Source organism: Kwoniella shandongensis, chromosome 8, assembly GCF_008629635.2.
Source record: "Kwoniella shandongensis chromosome 8, complete sequence".
NCBI classification, from domain to species: Eukaryota; Fungi; Basidiomycota; class Tremellomycetes; order Tremellales; family Cryptococcaceae; genus Kwoniella; species Kwoniella shandongensis.
In genome coordinates, this window is record NC_089294.1 from 602,507 (window position 1) to 617,703 (window position 15,197).

The 15,197-nt window shown below is 50.7% G+C and overlaps 6 protein-coding genes across 6 annotated transcripts; 3 read left to right on the forward strand and 3 right to left on the reverse strand.

The window, feature by feature from the left end:
* Positions 1-258: 258 nt before the first annotated feature.
* On the reverse strand, positions 259-3,231 carry CI109_104677 (uncharacterized protein; the record flags this gene model as incomplete). The annotated part of the gene is made up of 13 exons (XM_032005986.1): positions 259-461; positions 534-558; positions 659-769; positions 862-927; positions 991-1,028; positions 1,098-1,172; positions 1,238-1,493; positions 1,583-1,682; positions 1,737-1,756; positions 1,812-1,904; positions 1,983-2,205; positions 2,314-2,970; positions 3,056-3,231. The coding sequence occupies 13 exons, from the start codon at positions 3,229-3,231 to the stop codon at positions 259-261; spliced, it is 2,043 nt and encodes a 680-aa protein (XP_031859770.1).
* Positions 3,232-3,796: 565 nt separating this feature from the next.
* On the reverse strand, positions 3,797-5,390 carry CI109_104678 (uncharacterized protein; the record flags this gene model as incomplete). The annotated part of the gene is made up of 3 exons (XM_032005987.1): positions 3,797-3,988; positions 4,050-4,561; positions 4,700-5,390. The coding sequence occupies 3 exons, from the start codon at positions 5,388-5,390 to the stop codon at positions 3,797-3,799; spliced, it is 1,395 nt and encodes a 464-aa protein (XP_031859771.1).
* Positions 5,391-5,964: 574 nt separating this feature from the next.
* Positions 5,965-8,334, reverse strand: CI109_104679 (uncharacterized protein; the record flags this gene model as incomplete). Its single annotated transcript, XM_032005988.1, has 3 exons — positions 5,965-6,574; positions 6,635-7,048; positions 7,112-8,334. 3 exons carry the CDS (start codon positions 8,332-8,334, stop codon positions 5,965-5,967), a joined length of 2,247 nt encoding a protein of 748 aa, XP_031859772.1.
* Positions 8,335-8,666: 332 nt separating this feature from the next.
* CI109_104680 (uncharacterized protein) lies at positions 8,667-8,997 on the forward strand (the record flags this gene model as incomplete). Its single annotated transcript, XM_065967537.1, has 2 exons — positions 8,667-8,906; positions 8,986-8,997. The coding sequence occupies 2 exons, from the start codon at positions 8,667-8,669 to the stop codon at positions 8,995-8,997; spliced, it is 252 nt and encodes an 83-aa protein (XP_065823609.1).
* A 66-nt stretch (positions 8,998-9,063) lies between these two features.
* Positions 9,064-9,996, forward strand: CI109_104681 (uncharacterized protein; the record flags this gene model as incomplete). Its single annotated transcript, XM_032005989.1, has 3 exons — positions 9,064-9,192; positions 9,283-9,486; positions 9,616-9,996. The coding sequence occupies 3 exons, from the start codon at positions 9,064-9,066 to the stop codon at positions 9,994-9,996; spliced, it is 714 nt and encodes a 237-aa protein (XP_031859773.1).
* A 973-nt stretch (positions 9,997-10,969) lies between these two features.
* Positions 10,970-15,005, forward strand: CI109_104682 (uncharacterized protein; the record flags this gene model as incomplete). The annotated part of the gene is made up of 7 exons (XM_032005990.1): positions 10,970-11,195; positions 11,266-13,350; positions 13,412-13,643; positions 13,696-13,743; positions 13,799-13,866; positions 13,916-14,366; positions 14,426-15,005. The coding sequence occupies 7 exons, from the start codon at positions 10,970-10,972 to the stop codon at positions 15,003-15,005; spliced, it is 3,690 nt and encodes a 1,229-aa protein (XP_031859774.1).
* Positions 15,006-15,197: the final 192 nt, after the last annotated feature.

Genomic DNA, 15,197 nt, shown 5'->3' on the forward strand with positions numbered 1-15,197 from the left:
CCTTTGCGTGACGGGTGCAGGTTGTCAATCAGTTAGATACAGTACATATATCGTTGTTTTCATAAAGTCATGCAGGGTATTATATCGAGCCACAGTATGCTTACTCCAGCCCAACCTAACTTTTGGCGCTGGTCTTCTTTCTTCTTATCCCCATCTAAAGTTTGACTTACTCTCGCACGTCGAGACTCGTTATTCATCTATATGACTTTTCTGCTCTTCTTTCCAACTTGTATCTCGACCACTAAGAGGCACTCTTGCTCACTCGCCCTTCCTCCTCCCACCTCTATTGACAAAATCGTCGATGCCCAAAGAATGTCGCCTTCGTCCAGACTTCAACCATCCTTCCCAACCACTCGTCGAACCTGTTCCCACGTACATGACCACTCGATCTCTCGACGATCCAGCAAGACCATCACCGTGGCCTGCATTCTGGTCCCAGTGTATACCGTTCGTGACGCCATCTGATTGCAGGCAAGGCAAGATAGATTGATCAGCACGGTGTCCTGAGTTGAGCAACCCAACTGGAAACTCACGTCTTTCGAGATATCTTCTGACTCGCTGCGAGATAAGGATAAGGTTAGTTTGATGCTCGTCAAACAGAGAGCCAATGTCACAGTGCTACGGAGATGCAGCGAAGGAAGAAGCGTCGTCCACTCACCGAAGCGTCAATGATTATATCATGTCCACCCAAGAAGAAAGCAGTCTTGGTCGGATCGGTCGCGTTGGGTATCTCATCAAAGAACAGTGTGTTCTCTGTCCAGTCGAAGTTCTGCACACGCCATCGACCAACGTCACACATCAGCTACCAACCTCTGTCGACCTATGAAACAGTAATATAACAAGATGGAGGACGCTACTCACTCGTTGAATGTAATTGGCTATGCCGACTTCGCAAGCGATAAAGTAATACAACAAAAGCTCGAGAGCCTAATCATCCAAAGTAAGCACTTTTATCACCCGACTCATAGACGACATAACGATAGCACTTACCGTCGCGGGTCGTCGATAGCAGAACGAGTGGCACACATCTGAGTTAGGGCAGAGATTAGTGGCCTTCCTCGCTCACATACGGCAAAGGAGATTGGGGTAAGACTTACCTCCCTCCCATAGACAAAAGACAACAGGATCGACGAAAGTGCTTCGCTTGATAAGCTTCGGGCAATCTTTCAGAACTACCAAGGCAAGATGAGATGAGCTCGTCTTCCATGTTCACACCCGGTGATGATTCTGTACTCACTCCATCCATGTGCCACACTCCCGTTCGAATGACTCAACATCGAGACTCCACCCATTTTATCCCCTCGAGCTTCCTCATCCCAGAAGCCCCACTGTTTACAGATCGTCTTCATGCTCTCTACGAGCTCCGGTCGAGTCCACGGACGAAGATGACGAGGGTGGAAGAGGGATTGAGAGGTATGGGGTGAGAGGGGGATGAGGAGCGGATGGGTTGGAAGGGATTTGATCAGATGCTTGATCAACAAATGCGATTGTAGCTACGATGTATTCGGATGAGGTGAGCAGGTGAGTCAGGCATCAGCTTCGAAGACGCTTCCCAGAAGAAGGATGGGTGATATTAGCTCACCAGACCAAAACCGAGACCGTGCATGTAGACCACTGGCAAGGCATTGGGGACCGTCTTGCCCTTTTCCGGTGTCCAGTCTTTCGGTATTCGAATGAGATATCTGATCGGGAATATCAGCATGGTGCGTTCGCGAGAAAGACGCTAGGTTACTCACTCGATCTCTCCCTCGCGGTACTGAACAAATACCTGTCAGCTTTCTCACAACATCGGTCACGTAAGCTACACTTACCAGACCCATCCCCTGGTAAGGGTAGACAACTTCTCTGAGCCAAGTATTGACCAAATTCGACAATGCGTAGAGTATCAGTGGTCTCGCTCTCGCCTTAAGTGAGCAAGGGTTAGTATCATCTGCCACCTGCTGGTACGAACGACACCTCGAAGGTGAAGGCATCGCACTCACATTGACGGGATCCAAGGTCAATCGCAACACTTCGACGTCCGGTGTATACCCTTCCTCGAAATCTGTCCCCGTTCTCGCCTCGAGCAAGTCCAAGGAATAGTCCAAGAACTCGCAATACTCCTCGTTCTTCCTAACTTCGTCCAGGGGAAGGCCATAGCATGACCAAGCGAGCCAACTGAGTATGTTCTCTTTTCGAATCGAAGACCATGGGGCGTGGTTGAACCTGCGTGCGTCCGTGAGGGAAGATTAGCAGATGTACGGGTAGATATCGCGGTCCGAAATCTTGTATTCGAAAAGGTCATATGTGGAGATGATGATCTTGATCACTCACCAAGTCCTCAACCTTTCTCTAAAATCTATCGCTCTCTTGTCCCACGGATGCAGCTTTATGATCTTACCATCATCATCTGCTATCCCCTCATAGCCCCACTTGTCCCTGTTCCCATTCGGCAAGACATTCCCCTCGATCTCATCTCTCAATTTCTTCTCTCTCTCACCTTCTTCATCCTCCACAAATGCTGTGATGACATCTTTCTCCCCCTCTGTCATCTTCCCGACTCTTCTTCGTTCTCTCATCCCAACACTCTCTTCATACTCCCTATCGCGTATATGGTATAATTCAGCAACGCTGATCAGACCCTTTTGGAAATCCTCTTCAGCTTGCTCAATCTCTGCCTCCCTGACATCTGCGTCTGCGTCCGCATCTCCGTTCCCATGCCCATTCCCGTTCCCGTTCGGATGAGAAATGACACCTTTTGGAGGGACGGGGTAGGTCAGACCGGAATGCAGGACTTTGAGGAAAAGGTTCGTCCTTGTCGTTATGGGCAAAGAGGAAGGTGGTGTTGGCTTTTGGACGTAAGATGTAAGGTAGAGGGTGTATATCGAGAAGAGGACTTCTGTCAGAGCGTAAGCGGCGAAGATGGCTGCTGTGAGACCTGCAGCGCCTGATAGACCTGGCGAGAGAAGAGTGTACCATATCAGGTATGCGCTACAAGACCATACCATCAGCACCCGACCATACACTGATTTGAGCGGACGAAAGTGGATTTCCGTAGTGGACAAGGACAACATACTATGATAAGGGCGTGATCATCCAAACCGACAACACCAATCCTAAAGCTATATAATACCCTCTATCCGGCGTCCGTCTACTATCCACAATCCTCGGATACTCTTCATCAGGCAAGGGCGTCAAAGAGGGTAGATCCAGTCCTCCATTCATACCGCTCCGACTTCTCGAAGACGACATGGTTGGTTGGTTTAGTTGACACAGGACGATTTGGTGGGGATATGTTTCGAAAAGTGGACAATGAAAGTGGAGGGGATATTTTTGGGTTTCCGTTATCGAGCCGCGTCGTTTCTGCTTATCGCCAGCGGGGGAGCCGAAATGAGCGTGGTAAGCTATGGAGTGATCGTGACGAGGTCGTTAAGCGATGAAGGAGGGGGAAGATGCAAACGCAAGCGGTGAGATAATAGAAACGCAATGGACAAAGGAAAGGGATGGGAAAGTGATAAGGGTATTCTTGTCCTTTTGTTTACAATCAGTATGAGTCATTGATTGATTGGATCCTGATCGGGTAGTGACTACTAATAAGCATACGTTGATTGCATCTGCAGCGAACTAATGTTCCACACAGCGTTCCACACCTCATCCATATCTACCGGTATTCCACGCGATGATGATGACGATTACATACTGCATACTACATAATACTTAGTACATACTAGATACAGTTCTACCTTTCTAATTCCATTTTCCCACGCATTCCAAATCTAAGCAAGTACGCACGCGCTATGCCATATCTTCGGCCGGTTTAGCCTTCTCCTTCCCATAATAAGACTCCGAATCCAACACAGATCATACCCACACCCAAGAACGTTTGGAGATCAGGCATGTACCCTGTCCAGAGGGCATCGACGATTGCGACGAGACCTATCGTGAGGAGATTGGCGACGGATGAGGTGGTCGGACCCCATATTCCAATGAGAACCATGAGACCGGCGTTCTGCGCGAAAGAAAAAGTCTCAATCAGCAATCAATTGGTAATACTGGCAATCTTAGCTCACATATAATGATCCTGACCACGCAACTACTTCCAATGCCAACCATACCTTCCAACTGCTCGCGGTGTCCCCACTCCCAGGCCATTCAAAGGTCTCATATCCTAACCAATGAAGTCCTATGATAGGTGGCCATAAGAGCAACAGCGTTGTGAGACCGATACAGCTCGTGAGGAAATTAGCATGCAGCGCGGGAGGTAGGGTGATGGGATGTGATGATCCGTGCGATTTTGGTTGCAGTAACAGAGCCGAGGAGGTTGTGCGTTGTAATCCGTTATGTACATTCACCTGTGTGTCGAAATACGACGAGTTTGCCGATGGGGGTTCAAGTGGGATAGGAGGCGAGGGGTAGGATCGATGATGGAAACCCGAGTTGTTCGAGGGGGAAGTAGGTGGTGAATGATGGGTTGGTAGAGGAGAGTAGGTATGAGATGGTGAGGTGGTCGTAGTGTGACCGCCATGGGCGGGAGGGAGGGCGAGTTTGTAGACCACTTCGTAGAGACCGAGCATGAGTGCGCCTGATAGTGACGGAGGATATATCAGCGAGTCTGCAGCGGAGTCTATGCCTATACAATAGCGTGGAATCTACTGCCTCGACGTCACGCAGCACGCCTTGATCGACACTCGTCCGCGAAGTGAACACGCGACCCACTCACCAAACAACATGATCGCATCACCCAATGCTCTTCTGCCCATCTCCTTACCCCCATTAGTCGTATCCACCCCATCCAGACTAATGACCACCACCCCTGCAAAAGCCAGCGCTACGCTCCCCGCCGTGATCTTACTCAAAGAACCTCCAAGTAGGAGCAAGCTAAATCCGTAGGCTGCGAAACTGCTCGTAGCGTAAATTGCTGTGATGTCCATCGGAGTAGAGAGAGACATCGCTATGAACCATGATAGAGCGGGGACTGAGACCAGTAATGTGAGATAAGTGACTTTACGAGTCCACAAAGGGAGGATCGTACGCCATGTTGCGGTCGACGAAGTGTGGGTAGCGTGCGGGTGCGAGAGCGTTGAGTTTAAGCCCAATTGGTCGGAGAGGAGATGTTGGATCGAAGCGAGATACACTAAAGGTGATATCGACGTAGTGAGATACAATAGTAACAAGTGTAAGGGGAAAACCAAGGTGAAAGTTGAATGAGTGAAATAGAACGTAAAATACGTTTTGGAATATCCCAGATCTGTCGATAGGTGGTGGGCGACCTCAGTCTGACTAGCTGAGAAAAGGACGATACCTATTAAAATGGAAAGAGGGAGTATGTAAGATCGTTTGGGGGTTGGTGATGAAGAGTGTGAGTGTGAGTGGGAGTAAGAGGAAGGGGTGCGTTGAGGTTGAGAAGGCATGGCGAAGGAATCCGTCCGAAGTGAGGAGAATGCGAGGTGTTCGAGGTCGTTATCGTGACATTGTAAGCTGGTTCGCAGGCGACCTTCGTGATGAGGTCGAGTCAGTCTATTGAAGATGCACGACAGTGGAAATGATCAAGTACAAAAACATTCAACATTTTCAACGTAACGGCACTTGGACGCAGCACCTCCTCACCCCGGGTAATGTTTACGAATAAACTCCCGGTACGATTGTCCCATCTAGTACAGTATGTTTCATTGAACCATGCATGATTGTGAAAGAACTCTGAACTATATACAGTCACAAGCTCTCCGGATGTGACTTTCAATATGGACAAAAAACCGATCAATGAGATCCTAAAGTGGTATGATGTTGACATGAAGCGAATGCAAGTGAGAAAATACTAATTGTCATGTGGTCGCAAGTCGAACGAACCGATCTGATAACGACTTGAATGATCGTTCGACCATGGTGTTGTTGTTGCTGTTGCCTTGATGTAAGGCATAACGGCTCCGAGTTTGCCTTGCTGACCTCCGCTGTCTCTTGACCTTTCTGAAGGTTCGACGCGTACGTTTACCTCGTATCCACTGATCTACCTCTTACTCCTCCCCTACCTCTATGACCTCTCTCTCCGCCCCGTCCTCGTCCACCTCTACCTCGTCCACGCCCTCTGTCATGATCATCATGACCCACACTACCTTTTCTGCCAGGTCCATGCCCAGGTTCGTGGTGGCCGTGACCACGATCGTGCGGGTGATGATGATGATGACCATCATATTCGTGTCCTCCACGACCACTGCCTCGAGCAGGTCCGCGTCCATACCCAGGCGGTGAATGCGGGGGAGGGGGTCGTCTGTCCGAAGGACTAGGCGGACGATCATACGGGCCACTTCGGTGCGGAGGTGGAGGTCCCCGTGATTCATATCTTCGATCGTGACTTGGTCCACTGGGTGGATACGCCTCCGAAGCATACCTCTGAGCAGTAGGTGGCGGAGGGGCAATAGCAGAGGTTGCTATCTTTTCCAATTGTGTCAGTTGAGCTTTAAGAGCTTCGATAGTCTCAACGACATTCTTAGCGTCCAACCCTTGTAGTCCTGTAGCCACCGGGGCGGGAGCGGGCGGTCGATCATAGCGATCGTCAATGGGTCTACGATATTCTGGAGGTGGAAGAGACCTTGCATATCTATAGCCAAAAGGACATCAGACACGTTCCAGGAGGGTGAAAAAGAAATCTTCGACTCACTGATCGTCACGTGAGTTGTAAGGGTATCGATCCCGCTCGTGATCCCGAGGCGGAGGTTCGAACGAAGGGGGCAGTGGACGTCGGGCATATGCAGCTGCCACCGCATTTCTCGGATCAGTAGGGGGCTCATGAGCAGGATGACTCGAGGCATAGCTAGCATCAGGTTGTCCGTGCATAAATGCGGGTGTGGATGGAGTTCGTGGGTCAGGGTAATGACTTGGACTAGGTGGACGTCTGTACGAGTCTCGAGATGGTCCACGAGGAGGTGAGAGAGGACGAGCCGCTCGATAATCAGGACCCGTTGGCGGCCTATGCGGTGAAACGGAACGAGGCCTGTATCCTGCTGCCCGAGCAGGTCTGGCTGGAGACGGTGAGCGAGGGCGGCGCCCGGGAAGAGTCTTTCCAGAAATGCGGCTGACAAAAAGCTATCGTTAGCATATGTCCGGCAAGGCAGATGTATTGCACGTTGGTACATACTCAGCCAGTTGCTGCCCTCCAGATTGCGACTCTGGTCCACTCCCTCTTCTAGAAGCATGTGACGCCGCGTATGGGTTGTCGGGCGATTGATACCTCTTTGGCGGCGATGGGCCTCGAGCAGGTTTGTTGTTGCTTCTCTCTGGCGCTCCTGCTTTCCCTAAGAATCTTGCTGGGACAAAGTTCTTCTCGCTGGGTTGAAAGTTCGAGGGCGTCGAACCGCTTCCTGGGACCGAGATATCATTGTGGCCTGCCTCGGTCGAGGGATCTTTGACCTCTCGGCGTTGAAATCGAGGATCCCAGTTGGTGTAAACAGGTGTGTCAGATGTCGTACTTTTTACATCTTGCGATCCCCCGTTGTCAGCAGGTCCTCTTCTGGTTTCTCCCAGCCTAGGGGCATTTTGCACGCCAGCGACTGTCGAAGCTGAACCCGACCGCTGGTTATCATATTGCCTATCGTTCTTATTCACAGCAAAAGACGACTCGTCGGATCTCTGACGAGCTCTCAACTTCTCCTTGAGTTCTTGCTCACGGACATAATTGTCATCATTCCCCGTAACAGGCATGTGCTGACGAAGTTGCTGCGATATGATGAATGACTCGGCCATCTGAGCGAGTTTAGCGGGTTCCAATTCCGTTACACCTTTCGTCTGACGTGTCGCTTCGACTTCCGCCTTGAACTGACGAAGCTTGTCAAGCGAATCGAGACTTGTTTCCTGGCTGTGGGCAATTATGGACGGAGAGGATCTTGGGAAATCTACTGGTATCGACGTACTTGCAGTAGACACAGAAGATCCAGAAGTAAGAGACGGCGTGGAGACTGCGACAGAGGGTCCGGAAGGGAGGATCGCTACCGGCGTGGCCCTGGCTACTTGGACCTGGTTCGCAGGACTAAGTGGAGGTGGTCGTCGAGCGTAGTCGGACCCAGCGGTCGAGGGCAGTCTGTATCCACCATCGTAGGTGGACCTACTGTCCGAGGGCCTTCGATCTCGCTCATAGCCTTGATCTCTAGGATAATCTTGATCGCGTTGGACTCCTTTGTGACCGTACGCGTTGTCGTGTCCATACGGAGCTTGCTGGACCCTACCTTGATCCATCTGTTGAGGAAAGGGCTGCTGATGTTTTCTACTTCGAGGATCGACATGATTTGGATCATATGACTTGCCCTTGTATCGCCCTTGTTCTGGCGAGAAGCCAGGGGCGGGTGCGACCTGGTGATTGCTCATGTTGCTTTAGACCTACAGTGATGTGGAATCGACACGTTCGAAACGGTCGCGATGTCAGATGGGTATCGTCGTTTGCTACAGTCGTGAGGTAAAATGTGATAATGCGTTGGAAGGATACGAGCGCAGAATGTACTGCTATATTGATGATGGTCGCTAGAGCTGAGTAGGCGAAGGTAGAGTTTGATTGATGACAACTCAGGAGCACCAAATGATACCTTGCCACCCTTTTTTATATCAAACCTCCTATGATCTTTCCGTTCATCCGCCTAGCCCAAGGGGGTTTTGTCCCAAGGAGAAACTTGATAAAGGATGAAGCCGCCTCCTTTATTCCAATGACGTTGTTGCTCCAGGCAGGGGGAGATGTAGCTCGTTCCGGTTTCGTGTCAGGTCAGGAGATCGGGACAAGAAAGGAGGACACGCCCCACTCGGGTAGGGAGGAAGGGGAAATTGCCGCTATGGCGAGCCGTGTTTTGAAGGAAGATGTACCGTTGAGAGAAAGAGCTGATGGCGGAGGCATGGTGAGAAATAGTCAAGTTACCCGAGCGTCCTCGAGAAGTGGAGGCAACAACATGGTAACTATTTCCGAGAATATATCACCGGGACGCGTGGCAGCTGTCAGTTCACCCTCTATTTACACTTCGTTCAACCCAGTATCATCATTGACCTTCGTACATATCTTTGCATCTTTCCTACTCGACATCGCAAATCCACCCTATAAAGTCGCCCACAATGCCGTACGTACGCGACTCTGCTTCCCCACCTCAACGCGAGCTTTCGTCGTCTCCCGAAATCGCCGTGGATCATGCTGGACCTTCCACGAAACATCGAAATACGGTCATTGACCAACAACGACGACAGGTGGGTCTAGTTTCTCGTTGACTGACCATCATACGGCACTCGCTGCTGTGTTCCATGCTGACCACTTACTTGTATGGTTGTTGTCTATAGGTCGAGAAACTGCTCGCCAACCCAGAGAGGGAAGTTCAACTTCCCACCGGGGCGAAAGAACGGACCCTTCGAGCACCTCGAGAGATGATGAAGAATGTTCAAGGATCCAGTGCTGGTGCTGGTTCTGGCGAGTTCCACGTCTACAAGCAGTCTAGAAGAAGGGAGTATGAAAGATTGAAGATAATGAATGATAAAGCAAGAGCGGTATGTGTGCTTTCTTCTGCACCGTCTTCATCAACTGGATTTTGCTTCTTCACTTCTGCTCTCCTGAGCTTTGCTTCATGTATCGTAGAGAGGAAGTTTAGCTAACATTTTGGATCTTCACGTTGGTAGGAAGAAGAACAATCTGCTTTCCAAGCTCGTCAAGCTGAACGTGACGCCTTAGCAGATGCCAAAACAGCCAAGAACCGTGCTAAGCGACAAAAACGTAAACACGGAGCTGGAGGAGCCAAGAAACCAAATGGTGAAGGATCAACAGCGACAGGAGAAGGTGGTCTGGCGAAGAGAAAGTTGGGAGGTGGAGGTGCCGGTATTGTGTTCAAGAAACCTGGAGAAGAAGGGAGTGAGAGTGAAGATGAGACTCCTGTTCCTGGAGCAGGAGGCAGAGAAGATAGTGAGGAAGTTGGACCGAGTGTGCCAGTGTTGGAGCACCCGATCGTGGAGGCAACGCCAGTAGCGGAGGAAGCAAAGATATTGATCGTAGATGATGATTAGGGAGTTCGCCTGGATATCGAGACGGTGTATGTATTCAAGTTGCATTGCGCTGTGACCACGTATTTGTTGCCTAGGTGAACGTCGTTCGTCATGCATGCGCAGGCTTCATTGAGTACCTAGTTTGTATAACTGTGACGGAAACGAGGAGTTCTTTCGTATACTCGAAATGAGCCGCTGTGCTACACTCAGCTAGCTATGCACATTGTCTTTGATCTGCGCGCAAACAAGCATACACAGACACGCTTAAGATGTAACCATATTGCAGAGTCAACACCATGGATATGAACAAGCGAGATTATTGAGAAAGGTGTTGTAAATTTACCGTAACGGGTTGTTCGTCTAATCCGATAAGAGTTAGAATTGGCGTTCGTATGCCCCCGCGAGAAGAGGTCGGACAGGTTGTAGCATACAGGTTCAGTATCGTCATCCCGCATACAAGTCTCTTGAGTGTTCTTTGTCTCATGCTTCAGTGGATAGTAAGAGCATTTCCAATGCGTCAAGAGCAATCCCTCTTTTGGATTGGATATGTAGTTCCACCCAACACTACCCATGTGGTGCACGCAATCAATCCTTGCCATACGAGTTAGTACTGTACGAGAGAAAAGTTTAAATTGTAGCGCCAGGCGGTAGTCAAGTTCTTCTCTCTTTGTTTTTACCCTGAATAACACTCATTGCTCTACTCTCCACCGCAATCTCCAATACACATTATCCACTTTCTTATTTTGACAATTCACATCTCCCTCTTTCAAGTCACTCCCAATCCATTCTTCCTGTACATAGTCCTCCTTCTTCCATCCTCTTTGTTCTGCATAGATAGACCGTGCGAGCTAGTATGGGTATCGATCAATCCACCATAGCATATTAGAACTACTAGACAGTCCTTATCTCACCTCCCTAATACCTCCGATTTTACGCGAGTCTTAACCCCCATACCCATCGATGGATACCACCACCACCACCAGATTCACGCAACATGGTCAAGAGTAACGCCCCCCTTCAAATCCGTCTCACCGAACCTGTCATCTTCCTCAAAGGTCCATCTACCGGTCTGGACTTTCGAGGTAGACCTCAGACGGTTCGACAAGATGGTCAGCCAGCTATGGTCAGAGGTCTGTTGACCTTGAGATTGAGCAAACCGACGAGGATAAGGAGTATAACGATCAAGTTGGAAGGGAAGGCGAGGACAGAATGGCCAGAAGGTGAGTTCTATGTGTACAACATAGCTTCTCTTCACGGTGTTGCGTCGCTTTTGCTAAATGACTTGGTTAGGTATCGGTGCCAAGCGAATGGAAACTTCCGAAGAAAATGTCATCCTATCCGACTCTACCACCTTCTTCACAGCCCTTCGTGAGGATAACTCCAGATCCCGATCGACCCGTCGAGCACTGTCAGTCGGACCTGGTGTGCATCCCGGAGCAGATGACGAGCAAGTTGACGATGATCTGGATCTATATGACGTCCCACAAAACGATCCTGGAGCGGATTGGGTGAATATTGGAAGACGAGGTTCGTTCAGTAATGGCAATGGAGGAAGGAGAAGAGAACCTGTGAGAAGCTCGAGTGCGATGCCCGGTACACACGACTCGAGTTCTTGGCATCGAGATGGGTTCTCACGTCGCCCCAGTTTCGAAATTCCTTCCAACAGAAGTAGCTTGCTCGACGTCTCAAGTCTCAGTCTTCGAGAAAGAGGGCCATCACCCGCATACACCCCAACAGCATCTCCACCAAGACTGCCAGTTGCTCTACCTGGTCATCTCTCCCGTCCTTCGTCCTTGCGACAAAGCAATTCATCCTTGCCTCCTTCTCGAGAACCCGCTCTTTCCCCGATCGCCTCCGCCGCACCGTCCGCATCGCCTTCCGAGCGAGGTGACTCTGCAGAGGCAGAGCATCGAAGACCTGCTCACATGATGCGGAGTGCTTTATCGAGCGATGCGGTGCGAGAGGAAGCCGTCTGGGAGCCTAGTCCATCAACAGGCGCGCATCCCGAACAAATCGAGGAATTCGCCGTGGAGGATGACGACAATGATGAACAGGGAGCGAACGGGGAGGTTGCCACACCTCCTGCTCTTCGACCAATTCTGGGAGAACCTGGCCGGACAACCAGTACGGGGGAAGTGCGATTCCAAACCCCTACGCAATCCCCCGAACAGACGACAGACGACAGTGAAAAAGACCCTGCTTCCGCAACTCTCACACCCGTCCCTCCTCCAATGGCTTCACCGGAAGCCATCGAGACTGCCCCCGAGATGAACGCTGCACAAGACGCAAATGCCACCCAATCTCAGCCAACTCTCAATACAGGCAACCGCGCGGCATCGGTACGAACGTTCAACTCTGCTTTCTCGGCCTCGTCTGCATCTATTTCTTCTTCCCTCGAACATAGTGGCAACGACGCTCACCCTACCAATGCCGCTGTCCAAGCCATATCTGCCGCTACAACACCTGGCCAAACATCGCCGGTTCATGCCGATCCGCCTCCACTCCGCCATCGAGCGTCATCCGACATTCCCCTTAGTCACAGTGAAACTTCCAGCGCTGCGCCATCACGGAGGCCCAGCCTGCTCTCGATCAACCAACGCATCCCTTCCGACCTCAATATTAATAACATGAACAGCCGACCATCAGAGGACAACTTGTCTATAACTCGTGCTGGTCGGACTTCGCGAACTGGGAGTGCGTCCACCATCGTCGAGTCTGGTCAACAAACGATTGCCAGTGGGTCTCAGCCTACACTACCGCCTGGAGTGCACGCTCGACCTCAGCGTGCGGCCAGTGGGACACCATCTCTGACTTCGGTCCCAAGTCTGCAACACCTTCGACCTGCGCACAGTGCTCATCGTGACAGCGAAGATAGTCGAGGAAGGAAGAGTGGCAAGTTCAGTTTGGCAGCGACCCTTCGTGGACTGAGTCGAGATGTCAAGGAGAGAGTACAACATGGTCGTCACCCGTCGAGAAGCAGATCGCGCATGAACAGTCCCACTCGTCAGGCCAGCTTCAACGACCAACACCCTTACGTCAATGGCTCCTCGTCATCTACTAGCGTCAGCATGGCGATGTCGAGAACTGGAAGCGGATCAGTTGCACCTGACTCTTTGAGAGGCAGTCAACAGCGTCATCCCTCCGTCCAGAGCGGAGATGACTTCATGGCTCCTTATGGTCGAGGTGGCGCTGCGAGAGAAAGTAGATCCAGAGAGCGTGATCCAAGTTCAGCCAGGGAGAGGGACGGACAGGAGAGAAGTAGGAGCAGAGCTAGAGGAAGACATATGGGCATGAAGATCCTCACGGATAAGCTAGGTTTGGGGGAGCACGAGGACCAGGGAGAGGACGTCCATAACTGGAAGGAATTCCGCAAGGGTGAGAGTGGAACGCAATTTACAGCAAAGTGCGCGGTCGACTGACTGTTTCTACTGAATAGGCACATACAACTATCCCATATCGTTCCCCATTCCCGTTAATGCTCCGCCAACAATCCATGCCGAGTTCGGTTCAGTTGTTTATAGGCTCAAGGCGTCTGTTGTGCGTGTCGGTGCTTTGACACCCAACTTGACAGAAGATATGGAGATTACGATGATCGCAACCCCGCAAGAAGATGATATGGAGGAGACGGAGAACGTCATCGTGGAGCGACAGTGGGAGGAGCAGATGAGGTAGGTGTGGTTGACAGCACTCTGCTATGTTGAGCTGACGTGACTGCGGTAGATATCAAATCACGCTTGGAGGAAAGGCCTTCCCGATTGCTGGAACGATGTGAGCACTCTGCCATTCCTTTTAGACGAAGACCTTTGACTGACACCAAATCCAGCCCCATTGCTATCCGCTTGATGCCGCTTCTGAAGTGCAAGATTCACCGATTGACGGTCGCGCTTGAAGGTGAGTGACGCGTGATCATCTCAATGACAGTGACTGATCATGATTGCAGAGAAAACTGATTACTATGCTCAAGAGAAGAAGGTCGCTCGACACGAAACGCCTAAACGGTTTATCCTTCTCTTCGTGAAACAGCCTGATGCGAAGGAGCGAATCGAACCACTCTTACCTATCATCTCGGACGACCCGAATGCGGCAGAACAATCACCTCTCGCCGAATTGGCACGTCAAGCGGCGCTGAACAACCCTCCCACGGATGCGTTCGACCTGGAGCGGGACCCGAACGATTCTATGTATGCGAGTCTGATGGAACCGACGGGTCCTTGGCATCTGGAAAAGGACCTGATAATCCCAGACTGCACTTCGAAGATCAAGTTCACCAGCAAGCATGAGCAGACCAACATCGTCGTTGGTCATTGGTTGAAGGTTACGATTCGTGTGGAAAGAGGAGATGATGAAGCGATAGATTCGAAGGGAAGGAGGAAGCAATTCGATATCATCATGTGCGTACTGGTATTCTGCAAACTGACAAAATAAGACTGACGTTTGTGTATGGTGTCAGCGAAACGCCAATCAAGATCCTTGACTGTCGCGTAAACCCTCAATGGAACTCGCTTCCAACATACACCGCCACTCAGCGGAACGTGAATGCTGTTCCTGGAGTATGCTCCATTCACTCTGGCAAAGCCAACGCACCGATAGGTAGTCAGTCACGACCTTCCATCGTTGCTTTACCAACACCGAACGAAGCGCCTCCCATTACAAACGCATTTGTCGCTCCAACGGGTCACATACTTGGTCTAGCAGACGCGGCAGGACCTATCCGACCTCCCCATCTGAACCATTCGAGTAGTCGAGATAGACGAGGAACGTCCGATGTGCCCATTGGTACACCAGGACAATCGACGGGAGAAGGAGGGGAAGATACTCTCTTAGAGAGGAACATAGTGTATGATCGATTGATGTCGGGACAATTGACAGAGACAGGGGAGGTACCGCCCAGTTATGGAGAGGTAATGGCCGATTCGGCTAGGACGACGAGGAGTGTGAGCAGGGTGAGAGATATGGAGAGGACGTCATCGGGTGGAGGAAGATCGAGAGATGGTTCAGATAGCAGAAGTAGGTCAAGACTGAGGGGTTAGTAGTGGACAGGACGATGTAAGCGTTGCCTGTGACATACGGTTCAGCAGGAGCGTGATCTCGGAGTTGATAGGATATAGAGTAGATATAGATGGGTCGGTAGGTCGGACGGTTGTTCCGTTAGTTCTCATGTCGGAATTATAGTAAACATAGAATATTTGGCAAGTCAATAAATAGTGTTGTGAAAACGGTGG